The sequence below is a fragment of the Notolabrus celidotus genome, chromosome 8 (genome assembly GCF_009762535.1).
Source record: "Notolabrus celidotus isolate fNotCel1 chromosome 8, fNotCel1.pri, whole genome shotgun sequence".
NCBI classification, from domain to species: domain Eukaryota; kingdom Metazoa; phylum Chordata; class Actinopteri; order Labriformes; family Labridae; genus Notolabrus; species Notolabrus celidotus.
In genome coordinates, this window is record NC_048279.1 from 31,144,219 (window position 1) to 31,164,022 (window position 19,804).

General features: G+C 40.6%; 1 protein-coding gene across 4 annotated transcripts in view; it reads right to left on the reverse strand.

The window, feature by feature from the left end:
* LOC117817362 (LIM and calponin homology domains-containing protein 1-like) overlaps positions 1-19,804 on the reverse strand; it is a 128,701-nt gene that overhangs the window by 41,616 nt on the left and 67,281 nt on the right. For all 4 annotated transcript variants that reach the window (XM_034690036.1, XM_034690034.1, XM_034690038.1 and 1 more), the window contains exons 6-8: positions 12,416-12,446; positions 6,276-6,386; positions 3,260-3,458 (exon numbers count right to left, since the gene is read on the reverse strand). In XM_034690036.1, the coding sequence (XP_034545927.1) occupies positions 3,260-3,458; positions 6,276-6,386; positions 12,416-12,446 (341 nt within the window). The remainder of the gene's footprint in view (positions 1-3,259; positions 3,459-6,275; positions 6,387-12,415; positions 12,447-19,804) is intronic.

Sequence of the window (19,804 nt, forward strand, 5' to 3'; positions counted from 1 at the left end):
GCCTGCTTGTTTCAAGCCGTTAGAGATGTTTCTGATTTGTCCCAAATGAAAGAGCATGTTGCTTTGAATCCGACCATGTGTGTTGGAATAAAAGCAGCATGACTAATCAGCTGTGGGTTGAAAGTGTTGGTGGACAGATTGGTTGTGGTAATGCTTGTGTAGTAAAAGCTAAATGATTTAAAATAATGCCAGTAACAGCATTATGTTTCCTCTGCTGAGTATTAAGAGATAGATTCTGTTTCTCAAAGCTGGACTTCTCCTTATAAGACTTGAGTGTATGTAAAACTGTGACCATGGTTTTGGACACTGAATTCTGGTGCTCATGCTGTAATGGTTTTTATCATGGCTCTATGTGCGGGTTCAAGTTCTCAATACTTGATCTTTGAATGCAGATCTTGTCAATAGATTTATTCCCCTCCTGTCTGAAGAACAAACATCCAACAAGGCTTTTAGTCTGTTTGACTGCTGGTGACAGCAGCTTAGGCTTTGGAGACGGCAGTTTCCTCGGCACTTCCTTCAAAACAAAAACAGTCTGACAGGATGCCTTGCCTCACTCGTTTTCCCACATGCACTGCAGAGATGAAGCTTACATAAAGATTTTTGACGAGTGCTGTAACCTTTTATAGGTTGTCATTAACATTTAAAAATGGACAAATTCATATAAAGTGCAACAATCAACAGATTTCATTGACACCATATGGTCAGCTTGGCGTAATAAATTATGTCTATGAAGCCAAAATCTATCTTTGACTTCATTTTTTGACTTCAGCACAAAGCAAGAAACAAGTCCGCAGCTGTTTGAAGTTGGATCGTTCTGGGAAACTTCACTTCATGTCATTTTTTAATGCTACTGAGGCGGATGATGTATGACCTTCCTTTTTTTTCCTTGTCACCGTTTCTTGCTAAATGCTGCAAAGTTCTTTGCTCTGAGTGGAATTAGATAAGATAAGTAAGACATTACATTACTGACAAGATATTTAACCTCCTCTTTTTCCAACTTGTATGCCTCATGAGATGAGTTAATGCAAGTATCAGCAACAAGCTTCTTCATTTTCAAGATGAGGATGTGTAATTATACTGAACTCTGTCCTCTGTAAAGTATCGGTGATAGATCAGCCAAGTGTCACATCACAAACCTCTAAAAGCCCAACCACACCTATCCCTATTCTTTGTCTCACTGTAACAGGATGGTTAATCTCTTCCTCTCTCTGGTGCCGTCACTCATCTCACTGTACACTTAAAGAGAGTCATCCAAACAGCTGTAGTCCAGGAGACAACAGGCTCCAACACTCAGCACAGAGACACCTTTGTGTGGATGTCGATGACAGCGCTGCAAATCCTCACTGACAGGTGTAACAAACGCCAGAAGACTTCAAACCTGGACAAGCACAAAGGATCTGTGCGTACTCTGGATGAATAAATGAAGCAGACTTTCATTAAATTATGGTGAAACAAAACAGAGATTCTGCTACAGGCAACATGTTTAGCTGTGTTTCAGAATCAGGAAGAGGAAATAAGTAGAAACAGATTAAGAGTGGAATAACTCAGCTTCTGTTACAACAGTTATTCAATTTAATAGGTTTGATAAACATCTTAGTTAGAATGTTGACTCTATAGTTTAAAGCATGGTGTTGTTTGGAGGTTGTTAAATTGAGCAAACAGGACAATTTTGGAGAGAGCTCCACAAAGCAAAGAAACTTTTTAATCCAGTATATTTAATCATAACTGCTTTTCGTTTTTAAATAAGCTCCTGATGCTCTTAAACCGAGCCATCACTGACAGAGCAGAGGTTCAGTGAGTCCCAGGGTTGAGGCTGAAGCTCAGGCTAAATAAATGACTACACAAAGAGTGGATATTCACTGACATACAACAACGCCCTTTCTCTTATAGCTTTCTCACCACTTTTATCAAATCAACTAAATGTGATCACTTTCTGGTAATAAAACAACTTAATGTATTTTGTTTCTAATAATTCAAACAGCTCTTCTTGGAGGCCATGACGACGTCACATTATCTTAATGTGTTTAAAACAAACAAAAAACAGGTTACCGTGTTTCTTTCTTTCTTTGTAGTTAAGTTTTTGCATGTTTTAAATTTGACATTCGCTTCACCTCTGATTTGGGTGACCTGAGAACTGATAAAAGACACAAAAAGGAAGTACTTGGGCATCTTTTCTGGGAGTAACATCCAGTGTGTGTAGCCATTTTACCAGATTAATTGCCCAGAGCATAAACATTTTTTAAAAGCAAACTCAAGACCTACCTTTTTAGTCTTGCTTTTAACTAAGTTTTATTTTTATTCTTAACAGTTTTATCTATTTATTTATTTATTTATCTATTATCTATTTCAAATTTAGTCACTTTTATTCTACTTTCTTTATTTATTTACTTATTTATTTATTTTAAGTCTCACATCTTATTTTCTTTTAATGGTTTAATATTTTAGTCTTTTATTATCTTGGTGATTTTAATTTCCTGTTTTGAGTTTTAACATCTTATTTTACCTCCAGTGTTTCCTCATTAAGATAACATGAGAGCGTTTCCTCAGTTCGTTCAGCAAATTATTTTTGATTTTTCTATTACTTTTTTTTATTAATTTTTTTTAAATTGTTTTTATTACTTTTGTTGCATATTGTATTGTTAACCTTAGGATTGTGGGGTGGGTTTGGGGTCGGGGCTGGGGCTGGGATCTTTTTCTTAATTTATTATATTTTAAGTTGTTTTTCTTGTACAGCACTTTGTGTTACAGTGTCATTGTATGAAAAGCGCTTTATAAATAAAGTCTGATTGATTGATTGATAATTATACCAAATTCTTCATATTTTTAAATGTTTCCCTGAAACACAGACAAACACAGGCATTGAAAAAAAGCAGGCCCTAAACAGGCATGACTCTGAGATCATTCCTTTTTTAGTTCTAACAGCCTTTGACAAACCCAGGGTGTTGTCCGGCAAAAACACAAGCAGGGGAACAACAGCAGGCTCCACTATAGTAGCCCAAAAAGGACAATGCAATTCATGTTTCAATAAACTATGTCAGTTCATCACAACGAACGCACTAAACAGCTAGCACTGAAACTCCTCTTTCACAAGACATGCTTTAAGACTGAAAGGAAGCAAGTATTACTCAGATTTATCCTGCAAACTTTGAGAGGTTTGTGACTCAAACCACAACATCACACTTTGACGATCAAGTCAAACTTGTATACAGATCGCAGAAATGAAGAAAGTAAAGTGTGAAAAGAGCAGACGATTTCCTACCATCACTGCTGCCGCGGGTGACCAGGACGTCCGGTGACGGGGTCTGTCGTGAGCGTGAGCCGAAGGAGTCCAGACTGTCGAACGAGTCCTCGCGGCCGTGCCGTGGCGGGGAGAGAGAGTCACTGCGCTCAGAGTCCCAGCAGTCGATGTAGCCGCTGTCTCGGATGTTACGTTTAGGGCTCTCTGCCTCCTCCGCCTCCTGGACATTTACACATGGACAGATTAGATGACACCAACATCAGAGTCAAATCATGTTTTAAGACAAATGATATTTTGTATCAAACATGTTGGGAATTCTCTCACGAGTTGTCCCTCACAAACACCTTCCTTACGTCCTCCATGAATGTATTCTATTAATGTTCTCCCCTTCATTCTGCTCAACAACTCTCTCTTTGGGAGTGCTGGTGGCCTAGCGGTCTAAGCACCCCACATACAGAGGCTACAGTCCTCGTCGCAGGGGTCGCCGGTTCGATTCCCGGCCGGTTGACCATTTCCTGCATGTCTTCCCCCGCTCTCTACTCCCCACATTTCCTATCAATCTTCAGCTGTCCTATCCAATAAAGGCAAAAAAGCCAAAAAAATATAACTTTAAAAAAAAAACAAAAAAAAACAAAACAAAAACAACTCTCTCTTCACCTCAGTGACCCCCTCCCTTTGTCCGTGCACAGTTGAAACATGTCTCTGCAGCTAATGGAAGGTGGGGAAAGGCCTTTCCTGTCTACCAAAAGACTTCCTGTTCTTGACCCCTGGGTCGTCCGTTATGCAACTCCCAACCCTCTGAAAAGCTCTGTACTGTGCTTTCACGCAGGCTGTACGTCCACAGAGACTGTTCTGTGAAGGTGGTGGATGGTTTGCTTTAAGGGGATAGATTATGTCTATTTTTTTAATGGGGATGTGCAAAAGGTCAGTCTTTCTGAATTCTGCTGTAGACGACCTTTATTTTGAAGGACCCAAAGTGTGGCACGCAGGAGTCACAGAGCTACATATGCACACCTCACTGTTCAGAGTGAGCAAGTCTACATTTGAATCTAAGTGTACGTTGTATTTGTGACTGTTTCACCGCTTCACCTTGACTTAAGCAGCCTTTTCCTTTGGGACGCTGTTTCTATAAACACCTCAACACAAGGTTAAAACTTTCAGATGTCTACACATGAGCTCTGTCAAATGAGGGGGAACATTGTCTTCCTTATTTTGGACAACTGTCCCTTTATCTTTCATACTGAGCTGCTGAACAATCACTGAGCAGACAAACTGTGGCTAGGTCTGCTGTTCACCTGCATCTTGCTTCTCAATCATCATTCTTCAAAGTCCAGTTTCCATTTCTGAACAAAGGCATAAAGTTAACCCTATAACGCCAAGCGTATCATATTTGATACATCAGTTTTTGAGACCTCTACATCATCAGTGTGATATATTTAAAAAAAATAAAAACAGGTGTGAGTAATTCATGCACCAGAGGGACGTCACTTGAGACATCCAAAATGGCAGCTGTGGATCAGAGACCCACCTGAGGTTATTTAGGGATATTTTTGCCAATTTTGAAAAAGTTTGGATGAAAAACTTTCAAATTGTTACTGAAACTTCAAGAGGAATAATTACTGAATTGATGAAATGTAAAACTAATTAATATTTCATAACTTAATTTATAGTCGTGTTGAAAATGTGTGATCAAAATTGATACAGCAGGTATTTATTTGCAGACCTGTCAATCATCATTTTATTACATTCGATACATTATGCATCCCATAAAGCAACATACAGTCTTTTAATTATTTAAGAACATGTTTAAATGACATAATTCGGTATATTTAGAGTAGATATTGAGATGTTTAAAACGTATATATTGTATTTTTATGTATGCAACCTGCTGTATCATGATGATTGATGACTGGTTGAATGCTGCCATGGCTCCCTAGTAAATAACTGTCTTTTGCTCATTGATTTCCACTAAAAATTCAACCATTCAGAGAAGAAATGTACAATAAGTTAGTTTTTTTTTTTTTTGCTGTGTAGTAGATACAGAATATGTATGGTATTGTCGTGCAATAGAAAAAAATATTTGTTTGAAATTACTTTGGGAAACTCAAAGTTTAATAGGCTAAAAATGTTGTTTTTATATGTTTTAGTTTGTTTAAAAATGCAAAAAATTGCACCAAAATTCCTGATGTATCAAATATGATACAAATTAAAACTGGTATATGGAAATTGCTATTTAATTTCTTTCTTTCTTTTTTTTTTTTTTGTCAGAAGGTCCAATAAACACTTTTTCAAAGAATTAGAATTTTCTGTCAATTATTTGATGGTTCAGGCTTTACAGGGTTAAGGTGGCGTTTGAGTTGGAAATACGCACCCCTGATGTTCTTTAATCTATCTCATGAATCTCATTCGTTTGTAATCGTCTTTGTGTCGTAGAAATGTGGCTCCGTTTCAGTCAGCTGCAATGTGTGAACATCTGTTGAAGTAATCCTGCTGAGCTGGCAGTGATATCTCACTTTTATTGAACAGCAAAGGAACGCCACATAGTGGAATAAATCGCAGGGGGATGACATCATGGTTATGAGTGCTTGTCATGTGTGTGTTTGTGTGTCCTGAGGGCTTGCTAGTGCGAACTTCTCTCTTCGGGGTGGAGCTGGGTGGAGGTGATTGACACATGAGATCAGCTCCATGTTCATCCATGGACCTGATCTGAGGAGTCCCACACAGCCTGGGATGATTCCTGAGCATGTACAACCAATGTGGACTCACAGCAGCCCAGAATAAATGATTCAGCATAATGTGCGTGTAAGTGTTTTGTCAGGACATTCAGTCACTGCTGGGATAAAGTCTGTGAATGTCTGCTCATTGGAAGTGACAGCTTCTTTCTACTCCTCCTCTCTTCTCTACTTTGTCCTCTAGCAGCGGTGGTTGCTAAGAGATTTGCAGCAGAAACTACTGACTGCATTGTCCCTGTTCGAAAGATTAAGAATTTCATGATATTTTTAGCACCCTGGAAACTTCTTTACATAACTTAGCAAACCTTTCTCATCTGTGACAGTAGGCCCTCAAACTCTTTCAGGTCCAGCGTGGGCCCGTTGTAGGAGGTGCATCCGTTGGCAGCTCGACCCAACCAGTAGATGGTGATTAGAACCTGGAGGAGAGAGAAAGCTCTTCAGTCGGACATCTTGAAGTTTATTTTCTGTTCACTTCTTTAAACCTTCCAAACAGGCTTCACTTTGAGTTGAAAGTAACCTAATACAAGTGTGTAAATAATAAAAGACAACAAGCTGTACGACTGACACAGACAAGGGGAAACTCTGACTTCCCTTCCAGCAGTGAGAGCAGTGTTCATTACATAAACATGTACTTATTACGTATTTACAGGAAAAGGAAAAGCAGCTCATTGTTTTATCGCTGTTTGTTCTGCTTTCTAATTTTGACTGAATTCTTCCGTCTGAATGCTGAGATTTTAATCTGGATCATGAGACCCTTTTGTTGGACGCTTCTTGTGTTTTGTTCTGCCTAATTTGAAGTTGCTGCAGCTCACTCCTTCGCTGAAGCTGCTCCCCCCCCCTTTAAATCTGGAAAACTAATCCATGCAGGTTGATGCAAAGAAACATCGTTCCCAGATATACTGAAAACTCCAGATATGATTACCTGGTGATGAAAGGGTTAGAATCCAACTCTCAAGCTCTAAATGATCGATCAGCCACAGCTTTAAGTTCAGTCTTATTCATGTAGCGCTAAAAGAGAAACTGGTGATCAAATCCCTGATAGCAGTCACACGTCTTCATGATAACTTGGATGTAGACACAGCATCCATCAAAGTGTACAGACAAACCATGTCAATTAAGGTCAGTCGAGGCAGATGTGTGCCTAACATGAGTCTGGTCCTGCTGGAGGTTTCTACCTGTTAAAGGAAGTTTGTCCTTGCCACTGTAACTTGCTAAATGCTGCAAAGTGCTCTGCTCATGGTGGATTAGGATGAGATCAGACCGAGTCCTGTCTGTAAGATGGGACTGGATCTTATCCTGTCTTGATGTTGGGTCTTTGTTAATAATTTAACATGGAGTACGGTCTAGACCTGCTCTGTTTGTAGAGTGTCTTGTGATAATGTTTGTTGTGATTTTGCACTTTATAAATAAAGATTGATTGAAGGTGCTTTGAGTCAGTTTGAAGGCTCTGTTCAACAACAATCATTGTCACCAAATATAACCGCAGTCATTCCATGCAGGGTGCACTGTATATGTGGCAATGTGGGTCAATACCTGGCTCCCTTCAGAGCTCTTCTTAGGAGAGAAAGTGGCAATAAATAAGATTTGATCAGTCACTGTTCTCAAGAGCATAAAGAAAACATTCCTCCATTCAGCTTCTGAATCATTTCTTCATATAAATCAACACACACTCTTTCACTGCACATTGAAGTCCGGTCTCTTTCAGAGAAGTTGCCTGTTAGCTTAAACATGCTGCGTAAACACGACAACACTGAACCATTGTTCTGACTCTGCAACCAGTCACAGGTACTGCCCCCGGTACAACACAGCACAGTGATTTACATCTGCCTGTTAGCTAGCTTATAGCCCGGAGTGCATAAATAACCATGTCAATCTCATTTCCTGCCAACACAGTAACCCTGTGAAATGATCGGCCGAGGGAGGCTGCACGTCTGACGTCCTGAAGTGATCCTGAGTGTGACTGAGGAACTGATGCCTTCTGCATGCAGCGCGGCTCCCTTTAGAGTCAGCTTAATGCCTAAAATGCAGTGTGTACATGGAGCTGCGCCTTTTAGCACTGAGGCCAGGTGCTCCCAGCTATATTTACTGTGTCCATGTCAACAGGCCCTCCACAGGGACGCTATGGTAAGAAAGCTCAGCAAGGCTTAATGTGTTTATTTCGGTCATACTGCCGGTGTAAACACCCTCTGCCATTCAGACACACCTGAAGGAAGAGCAAAGGTCTGACTCTCATTTATCTTTTGGATCAAATTGGAGAATAAGTGCCCACTGAGTTATTATTTAGGACACTTCAAAAACAGTGAACATCAGATCACAAAGATTCAATGTAGGGATGTCAATAAAAGTCGCTTTAAATCCGATGGAAGACCCCGAGTCGTCTACTTGCCAGTCGATTATCTCCCGGCAGAGCTGATGGAACACTCTAGTAATTTAGGGTCATAAATAAATGAATAAATAAATAAATAAATAAATAAATAATATTTTATTTATATAGCACTTTTCAATACAGGTAAAGTGCTTCACAGTAGGCAATAAAAACAAAAAGAAGTGCAAAGCAAAATGAAGGCATGCTGTTCCAGAGTGTAGGAGCTCTGACTGAAAAGGCCCTGCCCCCTTTAGTTTTTCAGTCGGGTCCTTGGAACAGTCAGCAGAGCACTACCAGAGGATCTCAGACTGCGACCAGGTTTGTAGGAGGATAAAAGCTCAGAGATATAGAGAGGGGCAAGTCCATTGTGTGCTTTAACACCTTGCAGTATTTAGCTAGTTACAGCGGCAAGGTAAAACTTCCTTTTAACAGGCAGAAACCTCGAGCAGGACCAGACTCATGTTAGACAGCCATCTGCCTCGATCTTAGTTAGGGTTGCAAAGGGGTGGAACGCTTCCGGTAAATTTCCATTGGAAGTTAAGCTGGGGAATTGTGGAAATATTTTAAATTGGAAACTTTCCATGGGAATTAACAGGAATCAACTGGGAATTGAGGGTAATTTTAATGGAAAGGTATCATATCCAAGCATACATATTTGTTTTGTCATAAGCAGACATCCATCCAAAACAATACAATTAAAACAGATTTATTTGTAAGTAGAACTTTATCAAGTGAAGAACAAAAACATGAACGTTGAGTTAAATTTTACTCATCCCCCCGACCCAACCCATTCAAAAATTAACAAAAATGCAATCTCAACAAAGTCTCATTTAAAATGTTAAATGAAAGGAGCCCCTCTCCCTCCAAAAGAGTCCCATTCAACATGCAAATAAAAAGTGCATGTAGGGGGCGTGGTCTCAATAGCCCTGCAGTAAGCAGTGTGCTATGTGCATGTGATTGAGGAATAGCAGAGATATTCAACTATAGTTGGATTAAATCTGGTTGTTTTAGTCAGGATTATGCTAAAATATATGTTCCCCAACTATGTTTAAGTTCCCTATTAAGAGCCATCCTTCAATTTAGCAAATTCCCATTAATTCCCATGGAAAGTTTCCAACTTTGAAAATTCCCAGAATTTTGCAACCCTAATCTTAGAACTGTATTAAAAAAATATAACAGCTGAGGTTATGATCTATTATCTGAAACTTCAGTGTCCTGATCGGCTCTGTGCATTGCTTCTGTGTCACCGATTAAATCCCAGCTACCCGTGCCAGCTCCCACTGGAAATGGGTCATCACCCAATGTGGTTCAGTAGCTTACCAGTGTGCTTTAAACACAGCCATATTGATCCCAACTGCACAGTGCAATGGGAATATGAACCACCACAACTGTGCCTGCATAATTCAGATATGCAGCACTAAACCTTCAGCAAACAACCCTGCAAAAACAAAAAACTTGGACAGCAGCACGGAGCTGCAGCGGCTCAAACAAAACATGTCAGAGGAGTTTTGATTGACTGAAACACAATCCATGACCCGACATAGAAGTCATGCTCATTGTGAAACTGTCTGCATCTTTCAGTTTGAGCAGCAGTAAGATCAGGCAGATGGTGAAAGACCTGTCAGAAAGGTCCCTCCCCAAAAAGAGAGTCATGTCTTTGTTTCATGCACACACACACACTCACACACACTCTAGTGATGCATACACAAGGGAATAGATAAACACAAAAATGCAGCTACAGTTCAAAAAGACACACACAAGCCCATACAAGCACACATTTGAGCTAATATCACAATCTGAAGACTTGTCGGGGTGCATTCAACAACAAAAAAATCCCTACTCTAGCATCACGATACACACAGGCACAAGTACTCTGCCTGTTCACATCAGCACCTGCTAAACAATCATCTTAGAAACTCTGTGTTATTCAAAGCATCCATGCAACACCTATTCATGTCAACACTCAGTCTGTTTGCTAAACACCATCCGAATCAACAAACCAGCAGCCTGAACTGCGGTTCCTTCACCTCTCAGTGTGTGATGTGCTGCAGAGACAGCTGCTGTTACATCCTAGTCCTCAGCCTGAGAGTCTGCGGGTCAAATCCATAGTGGGGTAGCAAATCCTAGCAGCAGGTCCAGGCTGAATCGCTGGCTGCTGGGAGTTAGAGGGGAGTTTGCTGTTGCTGCAAATGCTGGCTCATACGACTGAGAGTCCCTCTGTGCAGTCAGCTAAATGAGCTAGCAGCCCAGGCCGGCTCTGCGGCTCCACACATTAACTTGTACAGTGCACAGCAGTATCAGAGAGAGAGGGAGGGAGGGAGGGAGAGAGGGAGAGAGAGGGAGAGAGGGAGAGAGAGAGGGAGAGGGAGAGAGAGAGAGAGAGAGAGAGAGAGAGAGAGAGAGAGAGAGAGAGAGAGAGAGAGAGAGAGAGAGAGCTTTGACTGCAGAGTGGGCAGGGCTAGCAGGATGTGTTCTACTTCTTAAAGCAGCCTTTATTAGAAAAGGAGGAGAGGATGTGAAGGTAGATTTGAGGAGAAGTGAACGACACTGAGGCCTTTCAAAAAAGGATGATAATAAAGAGAGAACAACAGATACAGAGAACTGAACCTGGGAGAACAGACAGAGCTAAACTAGCTGAAAAAGAGGATAGAGCAGAAAAAGCTACTGAAAATTTGAGAACAAATAAACTTCTAAAAAAATGTCCCATAGCCTCTCATGTTATGATCCCTACCACAACACAAAGGCCAGGATTTTATACACATCCAGATACACATTGATTTTAGTTAATGAGCATGTCCTACACACAGTTAACTACAGCAGCTGTGTTTTATTGCTGTGACTAACAGAAAATGGATCGTTTGAAGGATCCTACATCTTAAAGCACTTATAATTCTGGCCCACAAACATCAGAGAAGTAAATACAATATTCTGTTGAAAACACAAAATCTATTATAAAATGCAAATTTAACATTTTGCGTTTTCTGGCCTTTTCTGTGGTCCCTATTACTTTAGTTTCTGATGCAACAATAATATTGTGCTTTCACTTGAAGGAAAGGCAAAGCAAGTTTATTTATAAAGCACCATTCATACAAGAGCAATTCAAAGTGCTACTTCACTTTGAGTCCACCTCTTTTTCTGCAGGAGGGTCCAACTGTCACATCACAGGTCCTGTAATGAACTGACGGAAAGAGATTGCACAGCATTGCTCACAAAATATATTCAGCTCCCTGCAGCATCATTATAAACAACAACGTGAGTGCATAAGTCTGCACAGATAAAGAATAAAAAGTGCTTTGATGATCTTTTGAGCTCATGGAGAAGTTGGGGGAGTTGCTAGTTGATGTAGTTGCTAACGGCTGATCAGGATGCTGTCTTGTCATCGGTTCAACATGTTTCTTTTACTATTTTACTAGTTCATCTTCAGACTTCTTAGTGTTTGCAAAGTCTGAAATGCTCCCATATCATAGCCTTCAGTTTTGCAGCCAGCGGACAGACTTCCTCCTCCGTGCTTGTTTGATTTGATTTGAGACGAGCATTGCATCATGTGATTTGGCTTCTACTGTCACCTCTTTGTGCACCACAGGCTGTGTGTCAAAACAGCCAACACAGCATCTGTTACCGTATTGATTTTGCAACACATGCATCAATGCACTTATCGGCAAGGAGTACACAACGATATATTGCTATCAATTTACTTGTTGCACCACTCTTTAAGGGAACACTCTTTAAGATCAATACGTAGCTGCTGTTTTTTAATGTTTGTGGTGCTTTAGTTATGAAGCTATTTATGTTTTAACTCAGGAAGTGCAATCACATTTTGTTATATTGTTCTCTTACATCAGTGTAATGACAATAAAGCCTTTGTTTCCAGTGTAACACTGAGCTGACTGTAGAGTAAACAGAACTAGAGGAGCTGCAGAAGTCCTGATAAGAGGTAAAGAAAGGAAGCAGAGCGACAAGCTAAACAGTTACAAGCTAAACAAAAAACAGAAACACCAGACCATAATAGCACGTTTCCATCTAAACACACATTTAGCACACAAACAAATGATCCCCCTATAATTCTGAGGTATCACTTACATTCTTGAGCTTTCGGCCGCAGTCACTTCCCCTGAAAGAGAAGGAGAAGAAGATGGAGTGAGACATTGAGCATGAGTTATTTAATGAAAAATGTTACATAAATATACCAGCAGACATCTTTAGACTAACTGACTCCCACGAGTCCACGCAGCCAAAACAAAACGGAGGCATCTCAACTGCTTGAAGCCAAACAGGCTGTCACAGGCTGACAGTAAGAACAGTCTGTGTGTCGTGATGTTTTCATCCAGAGTTTCCAGCTGTTACCTTCAATGGCTGCGTTTGCATTATAATACATAAACTACACATTACTACACTTCAGACTTTCTTCATCTGACAGACACTAGTCAGAGGAGACATACGTCACACGTCTGTAAAGTGATGTCTGTGAGGTGGAGTGAGGAAACACCACAGCAGCCACTTAGAGCCACAGATGTTACCAGAATGAAAAGATGTGGATCTATTGGATCACCAACTGAAGCTATAAAAGGGAAATGGACTGGAGTAGTTGTAAAACCTCCAAAGACTGACACTGCTGAAAGAGGAAAGTATAGCAACACCAGAGGAGTAGACATGAGGTAAGAGGTCAAACTAGCTCTCACATCTGGACACCTGTGTTAGCTTTGACTTGATGAATACAATCATCCGTCCTGGACTGCGGTGTGACCGTGAACCAGAAAGAGCTTTGCTGCACCAGAAGGGTCATAAAAAACCACAACAGCACAACTGAGACTCTGTTCAGTATATAATAAAGTAACAGACCTTACTATCACAATACAGGCACAACAGCTTACTACATGAAGAATTATATACACTAAAGCTGGGTGATACAGCAGATTGAAGATGACATAGAATAGGATAGCGTTTGAAAAAACAAAATGAAGAGTTCTCCTCAGACACACACAAAATATTGTGGGGAAAAAAACTCCCCTCAGTGGTCTGAAAGTGTTCGGTTTTGCAGTGTCTGACCAAAAGCAAACCACTCTTCCATCTGAAGTTGATGCATGATGTGGTAGAAACAACAAGCAGCAGCTTTAAGTATTCGTTCCAGTAGCTGAGAGGAAAAGTGTTCATCTCTTATGTTGACAAAGACAGTAGCAACCTAACCACAGCTGCTGTGAAGCAGTGTTTTTTAAAAGTAAACTTAAGACATAGCTTTTTAATCTGGCTATTAAAGCTGGGGTTGGCAGTCTCGGAAAACTAGCATGAATTTGAATGTAGCATTTCCTCATGACTCCGTCTAACCCCTCCCCTCCTCCCTCAGAGCTCCTCCAAAACAACATTCAAACATTGATTGTTGCTTTGTTGGTTGGCGTGGTAACGGCCGACAGTGACCGGTTATTAAAGATCAACGTGTTCACGGCTCGTCATCCCTACAGCGTCCGGACGGACACTACAATTCATATACATTTCTGTAGGACTTAGTAAATGTCATTAATTCTTCTGCTTGTCAGAGCCCCGTGGCGAGAGCTTTTAGACTCTGTTCTGGACTACAGTCCTGAGCAAAGCACCTCATCAGGTCAGAGGGGACAGGCCCGAGGTCGAGCGAGAGGGGCAGTCAGTAGAGTCAGGGGAAGCAGAGGCAGGAGACGGGGACGGAGAGTGCACACCGGGGAAAAGTACGTGCGGGCGGGCAGAACAGCAGGACGGGATTTGAATGGTTTAAAATTTTGGCACCCAAAAAACGGTGATTGGTTGGTGTTTTCCCAGGTTTACTCCGGCTGTAGATAGCAGCTTTTCTTCCCTCTTTTTTAAGAACACATCATGTATTGATTACCATCAGGACATAAAGATCATTTTAACCAGTATAACAAAAAGTGTATCTAAATCTGATTACCAACCCCAGCTTTAACTTGGGAGTAATTTCCTTTTAGCCCTGGATTGCATTATTAACACTATGACAATTGTTTTAGCATCATATTTATTTATTCAATCTTATTATACTATATAATATTTTTTACATTATTTACCTTTTCTGGTATTTATCTTATTTTATTCATCTTATTTTATTTTTCTGGTATTAATCTAATTTTATTTTATTTTATTTATTATAATTTATTTATTTATTTTTATTTAACCTTTATTTAACCAGGTGAGTTAATTGAGAACCAATTCTCATTTGCAATAACGACCTGGGCGAGAAGGCAACACAGGTGGCATGACAATAAATAAAACAAAACAAAGAACAGAGAGGACATACAGACAGACCTAGAGACAGAACAGTACAATACAAACATATGATCGCAGTGAGCAACTTAAAAGCAATTTAAAAGCAAGTGCAGTGATGTTGAGTTATGGGGTGTATTAGGTTTTTGAATGTGGCGAATGGGATGAGAGAGGTCAGCTTAAGGGATTGTTGCAGGTGATTCCAGTCATTTGCAGCGGAAAACTGGAAGGAGGTGCGACCAAAGGAGGTCCGGGTTTTGGGTGGGATGAGTTTGATAAGGCTACTTGAGAGCAGGCTACGGTTTGTGCTGTGAAGTTTGATTAGTGACTGTAGATATAACAGGGTTTTACCAGTGAGGGATTTGTAAATGAATAGAAACCAGTGTGTTTGTCTGCGAGAGTGGAGTGAGGGCCAGTTCAGTTGAGAGTACAGGCGACAGTATAATGATTTTATTGTATTTTTCTGATATTCCTCAGATTTTATTTTATTGATTTTATCCTCATGATTTTATTTCTAATTTATTTTTTATCACTTTCCTTTCTTTTCCTTTCCTTTCCACTTTGACCTATTGCTGTTGTTTTCTGTCTCTGTTCTTTTGTAAAGCACTTTGGGCTACATGCTTGAATGTATGAAAGGTGCTATATAAATAAAAATGAGTTGAATTGAGATATACAGTCATAACTGTAAATCATAAATGGTGTGATCATTCTTAGTTCATAGTGTCGACCCTGAAACAATAGATATTGTGTTAATTCAAAGCAAGAAGGATCTGTAGACGTCTTCCTGCCTAAGTCAAAGCACTAATGGAGATGCCTGGTCGTGTCACTATTCAGCATGGACACTTACCAAAACACATTCTAAATCTGGACTCTGTCACAGTGTATTGTATTCAATGCAAATATGTAAGTGCCCACTCGATGCCTGCATTACAAAAAAGATTAGGTAATTCCACAGAATGGATGCTGGTTTGACAGGAACAAGTGGATAGAGACCAGGAAGTGATTCCTCTTTCTGGTGATAAGGTTTCAGGCTTCTGTCTGCAGGAAAGCATCTTATATTAGGATGTTAAGACTACATTATAAACTGACTTTTATAGATAACCAAGGATGTAGGGAAAGCATATTTAAATTACATTTCTTTCTGGTGAATATAGATTCTCCATAACACCCTTATATATGTAGATTATATTAAGAGAAGCATAATTCCAGCTTAACAGGCCCTTACTATTTATACTGCCCTGTTTCTATATTTACTGCAGATCCAAGAAAAACACACAAACATATGTTGGATCACCCAGAGAGAGAGAGACAGAGTTCAGGATGGGAGTACAAAGAAGCTTATAAAAATGGTATAGTGCAATTATTGTATGTATAATTAATTTTGCAATGTAGAACAACATTGAGTGTTACATTTGGTGAGGGTCTAGCATAACTTCAAGAAACTTTAAGAGGTTAAAAGGAAATATTGAGTATTAATAATAATAATAATAATAATACATTATATATGCACAGATATAAATATATACATACACGAATTTACATTAAAGGAAACAAAATCAGAGTCAAAAATGAAAACAATATAAACTAACAAGGGGTAAGAAAAAATAGAAACAATAACAAAATGACAGTGCAATTGGAGTCAGACGGAGTAAGCGGTTTTGAACAGATATGTTTTGAGTTGTGATTTGAAATGGGGGAAAGAATCTGTGTTTCTGAGTTGAGGTGGCAATGAGTTCCAGAGACGGGGAGCAGAGCGGCTGAATGCTCGGCTCCCCATAGTGGTGAGACGGGCGGAGGGGACAGACAGGTGTATGGAGGAAGAGGATCTGAGGGAGCGGGAGGGAGTGGGAACATGGAGGAGGTCGGACAGATATGGGGGGGCGAGGTTGTGGATGGTCTTGAATGTCAACAGAAGGACTTTGAATTGAATACGGAACTGAACAGGGAGCCAGTGGAGCTGTTGGAGGACAGGAGTGATGTGGTGGATGGAGGGGGTTCGGGCAATGATACGGGCAGCTGAATTCTGGACCAGTTGGAGTTTATGGAGGGATTTGTGAGGGAGGCCGAAGAGGAGAGAGTTGCAGTAGTCCAGACGGGAAGTGACAAGGCTGTGGACAAGGATGGCGGCAGTGTGGGGGGTGAGGGAGGGGCGAAGACGATTGATGTTACGAAGATGGAAGTAGGCAGTCCGGGTGATGTTATTGATGTGTGATTGAAAGGATAATGTGCTGTCAAGGATGACACCCAGACTCTTAACCTGGGGGGAGGGTGAGACGGAGGAGTTATCAATGGTGAGTGAGAAACTATTGGATTTGGATAGAGTGGATTTGGTGCCAATGAGGAGAACCTCGGTTTTATTGCTGTTTAATGTAAGGAAATTTAGGGTGAATCAGGTTTTTATTTCAGAGATGCAATCAGTGAGGGAGGCAGGCGGGAGAGTGGACGAGGGGTTAGTGGTGAGGTAGAGCTGGGTGTCATCTGCGTAACAGTGGAAGTGAATGTTGAATTTGCGGAAGATATTACCGAGGGGAAGGGGGTAGATGATGAAGAGGAGGGGCCCCAGGACAGAGCCCTGGGGCACCCCTGTAGTGGCGGAGGAAGGAGTGGATTTAAAGGACTTGAGCTGAGTGAACTGTGTGCGGCCAGAGAGGTAAGATGTGAACCAGTCTAACGGAGTGTGGGTGATACCAATGGAGGATAGCCTAGTGAGGATCCTCCATATTGTCTTATTGTGTTATTTAAAATACACACTATGAGACTGTTTTGAACTTCTCTCCAAAGCCTGAGGATCCCAAAGCTCAACTCATTCAACACACAGGTGACGCCCAAATTACAGTTTCGTGACTTTTCCATGACGGCAGTAATTCTGACAAAGAGGGGAGTGAAAGAGGAGAAGAACAAGGTAAAAGTAGCTGGAGGGGATTGGTCTGTTAACCCCCTGTCTTCTTCCTCCTCATCCTCTTCTCTTTCCATGAGCTGACTAAATAAACAGAAGGACAGGTTTCTTTTCTTCCTGTCACCTTGTGGAAACAAACCTAAAGGAAAAAAATGCAACAGATTCCAGAAAGTTTCCAGACGACGGTGTTGAATCAATTTTAGAATATAAAAGAAAAATGTATTTGTTGTTTGAATAATGATGCAAGCTTTGCACAAGCAGTCTATTTCAATAAAGAACTCAAATATGGAGAGAGGCCTCCTGCAGATGTCCCAGACAGGCTGCATGTACTGAAAGTGTTTACACAAACTGCTTTAATTATTGTCATAGTTTTATTTTAGATGAAAGGATAATAGATCCTCCAGTGTTTGCTGACAGTAAAGAGCATCATCATTAATGAATTCCTGAAGGACCATTGTTCATCGAGCACTTCTCTTTTTCATAATATTTATGTCTACATTACTGTGGCACTCGTTTCAATTTGTTTCTGATTTTCTGCAACATTTAATGTCCCATCTTTGTGTGACATTTGCTCGACAGCTGAATGTAAACACACTCCCTTTATTGACTCTGCCGGGCAAACTGTACACTTATCTGAGGATCAATCTGTTTCCATCAACACACTGAGACGCGGGAGATATTTCAGGCCTGAGCTCATAGTGTACCTGAACCTGCTTGTCTTTACGTCTCCCTGTCAAAAGCTGTTTCCTAGATGAGTAAACACCTGTCCAGAGACTCAGGGGGGGAGAGGTACTGAAACAGCTTCCTGCCATGGGTACGAGCTGCGAGGGAATAGCATCCTGTCCGACAGAGAGTTACATAACGACTGGAAAGACAAGAGGCCTGCCAAGACAATGACACTCAAGTTTCCTTCCCAGTTTTCCCAGGGATGATACCTCTGGAGGGAAAATATTCATATTGAAGCATGTTGATGAATGAGAGTTCACTCAATCGGACAGAGGCGGGCCTTGACAGCTAGGATTAAGCTGTGGCTTGCTTTCTTATCATAGCAGTGTCAAACAATGCACCTTAGAGCAGCCACCTTGTCCGTATTTTAAATCTGTAATCACTTGTTCAAACTGTGGCTGCAGAATAAAGCGTTATGTCATTGTCAGACGGACCAAGTTCAAAGTTTGTCACTGTGAATGCCTCAGTTAAATTCTGAGATATAAGGAACATTCACTTTCAAAGCAATCAGCTTTGGCTTGTGCTTAATACTTGGCATTCCTTATCTGCTTGTAACCCAAACTTCACTCTACAACAGTTTCTCTCTCCAGTTAAGTTGTGGAGACGCTACAAATGAACGATATCCTGCCAGAATGGATTTCACATTACAAAAATGTACTGATGTGCTGCAGCCAAAAGCCAGCGGGAGAGGAAACTAGAAAGAACTGGACACACACAGCAGTCTACAATACGGTAATTCATCATACACCTTTTCATCAAGCACGTATCGTTGTCCCAGCACGTACAATCAGCCAAGCAGCATCCCTCCTTCTCTGCTGCTTTCATTGTCCAGCCGTCGGGGTTGTGTAATCAAGAATAAACACTCTTGAATTAAAGGTCAACCCTGCATCCTTCTTGTGGTTTTGTAGGTCAGTCAGATTGAATATATGAAGGTTTTTTTTTGTTTTTTGTTTTATAAGCAACGGGCAATCTTTAGCATCAACACATCTGTTTTTACTCTGGTTTATGTTAATTGACTACCAGGCAAACAGTCCATGCAGAAATAATCACTTAAGTCAAATCTAGGGATGTACATTTCAAGTATTTTCCATGATCGATCTTTGTAAATGTTAACGATCAATAATCAGTTGATCATTTTTAAAAAGTAAATGTGTTCCATGTCAAAAACAATGCCAAATGTTTTTTTTCTCCTGAATCAAACTTTCCTTCACGACACAATGTATAGAACTGACGGTATTAAACAGCTATGGATCGTATTGAGGTGTTCAAAATGTTAAACACGCTGATTATCAACATGTGGAGCAGGTTCATAATCTGCACGGACACACAGTTATAAAAGTGAATGCTCAGACTTCAACAAGGGAACTGAACAGAAACATGTTTCAGACTCACAGTGTCCAGTTTTCTGTCTACTCGTTCTTATTGAGAAAAATAAGCATGTGTACGTGGTCAGGTGTCAGCCGGGAGCGCAACCGGGTCATAATCAGTCCAGCAGCAGAGGAAAAAAGCGCTCGTGCGGACCTGTCACTCAGGCACAGCCCTCAGCTGAGGATCTCTGCTGTGTGCAACACCTTCAGTCAGCTGATTCTGAAACATGCTTTAAA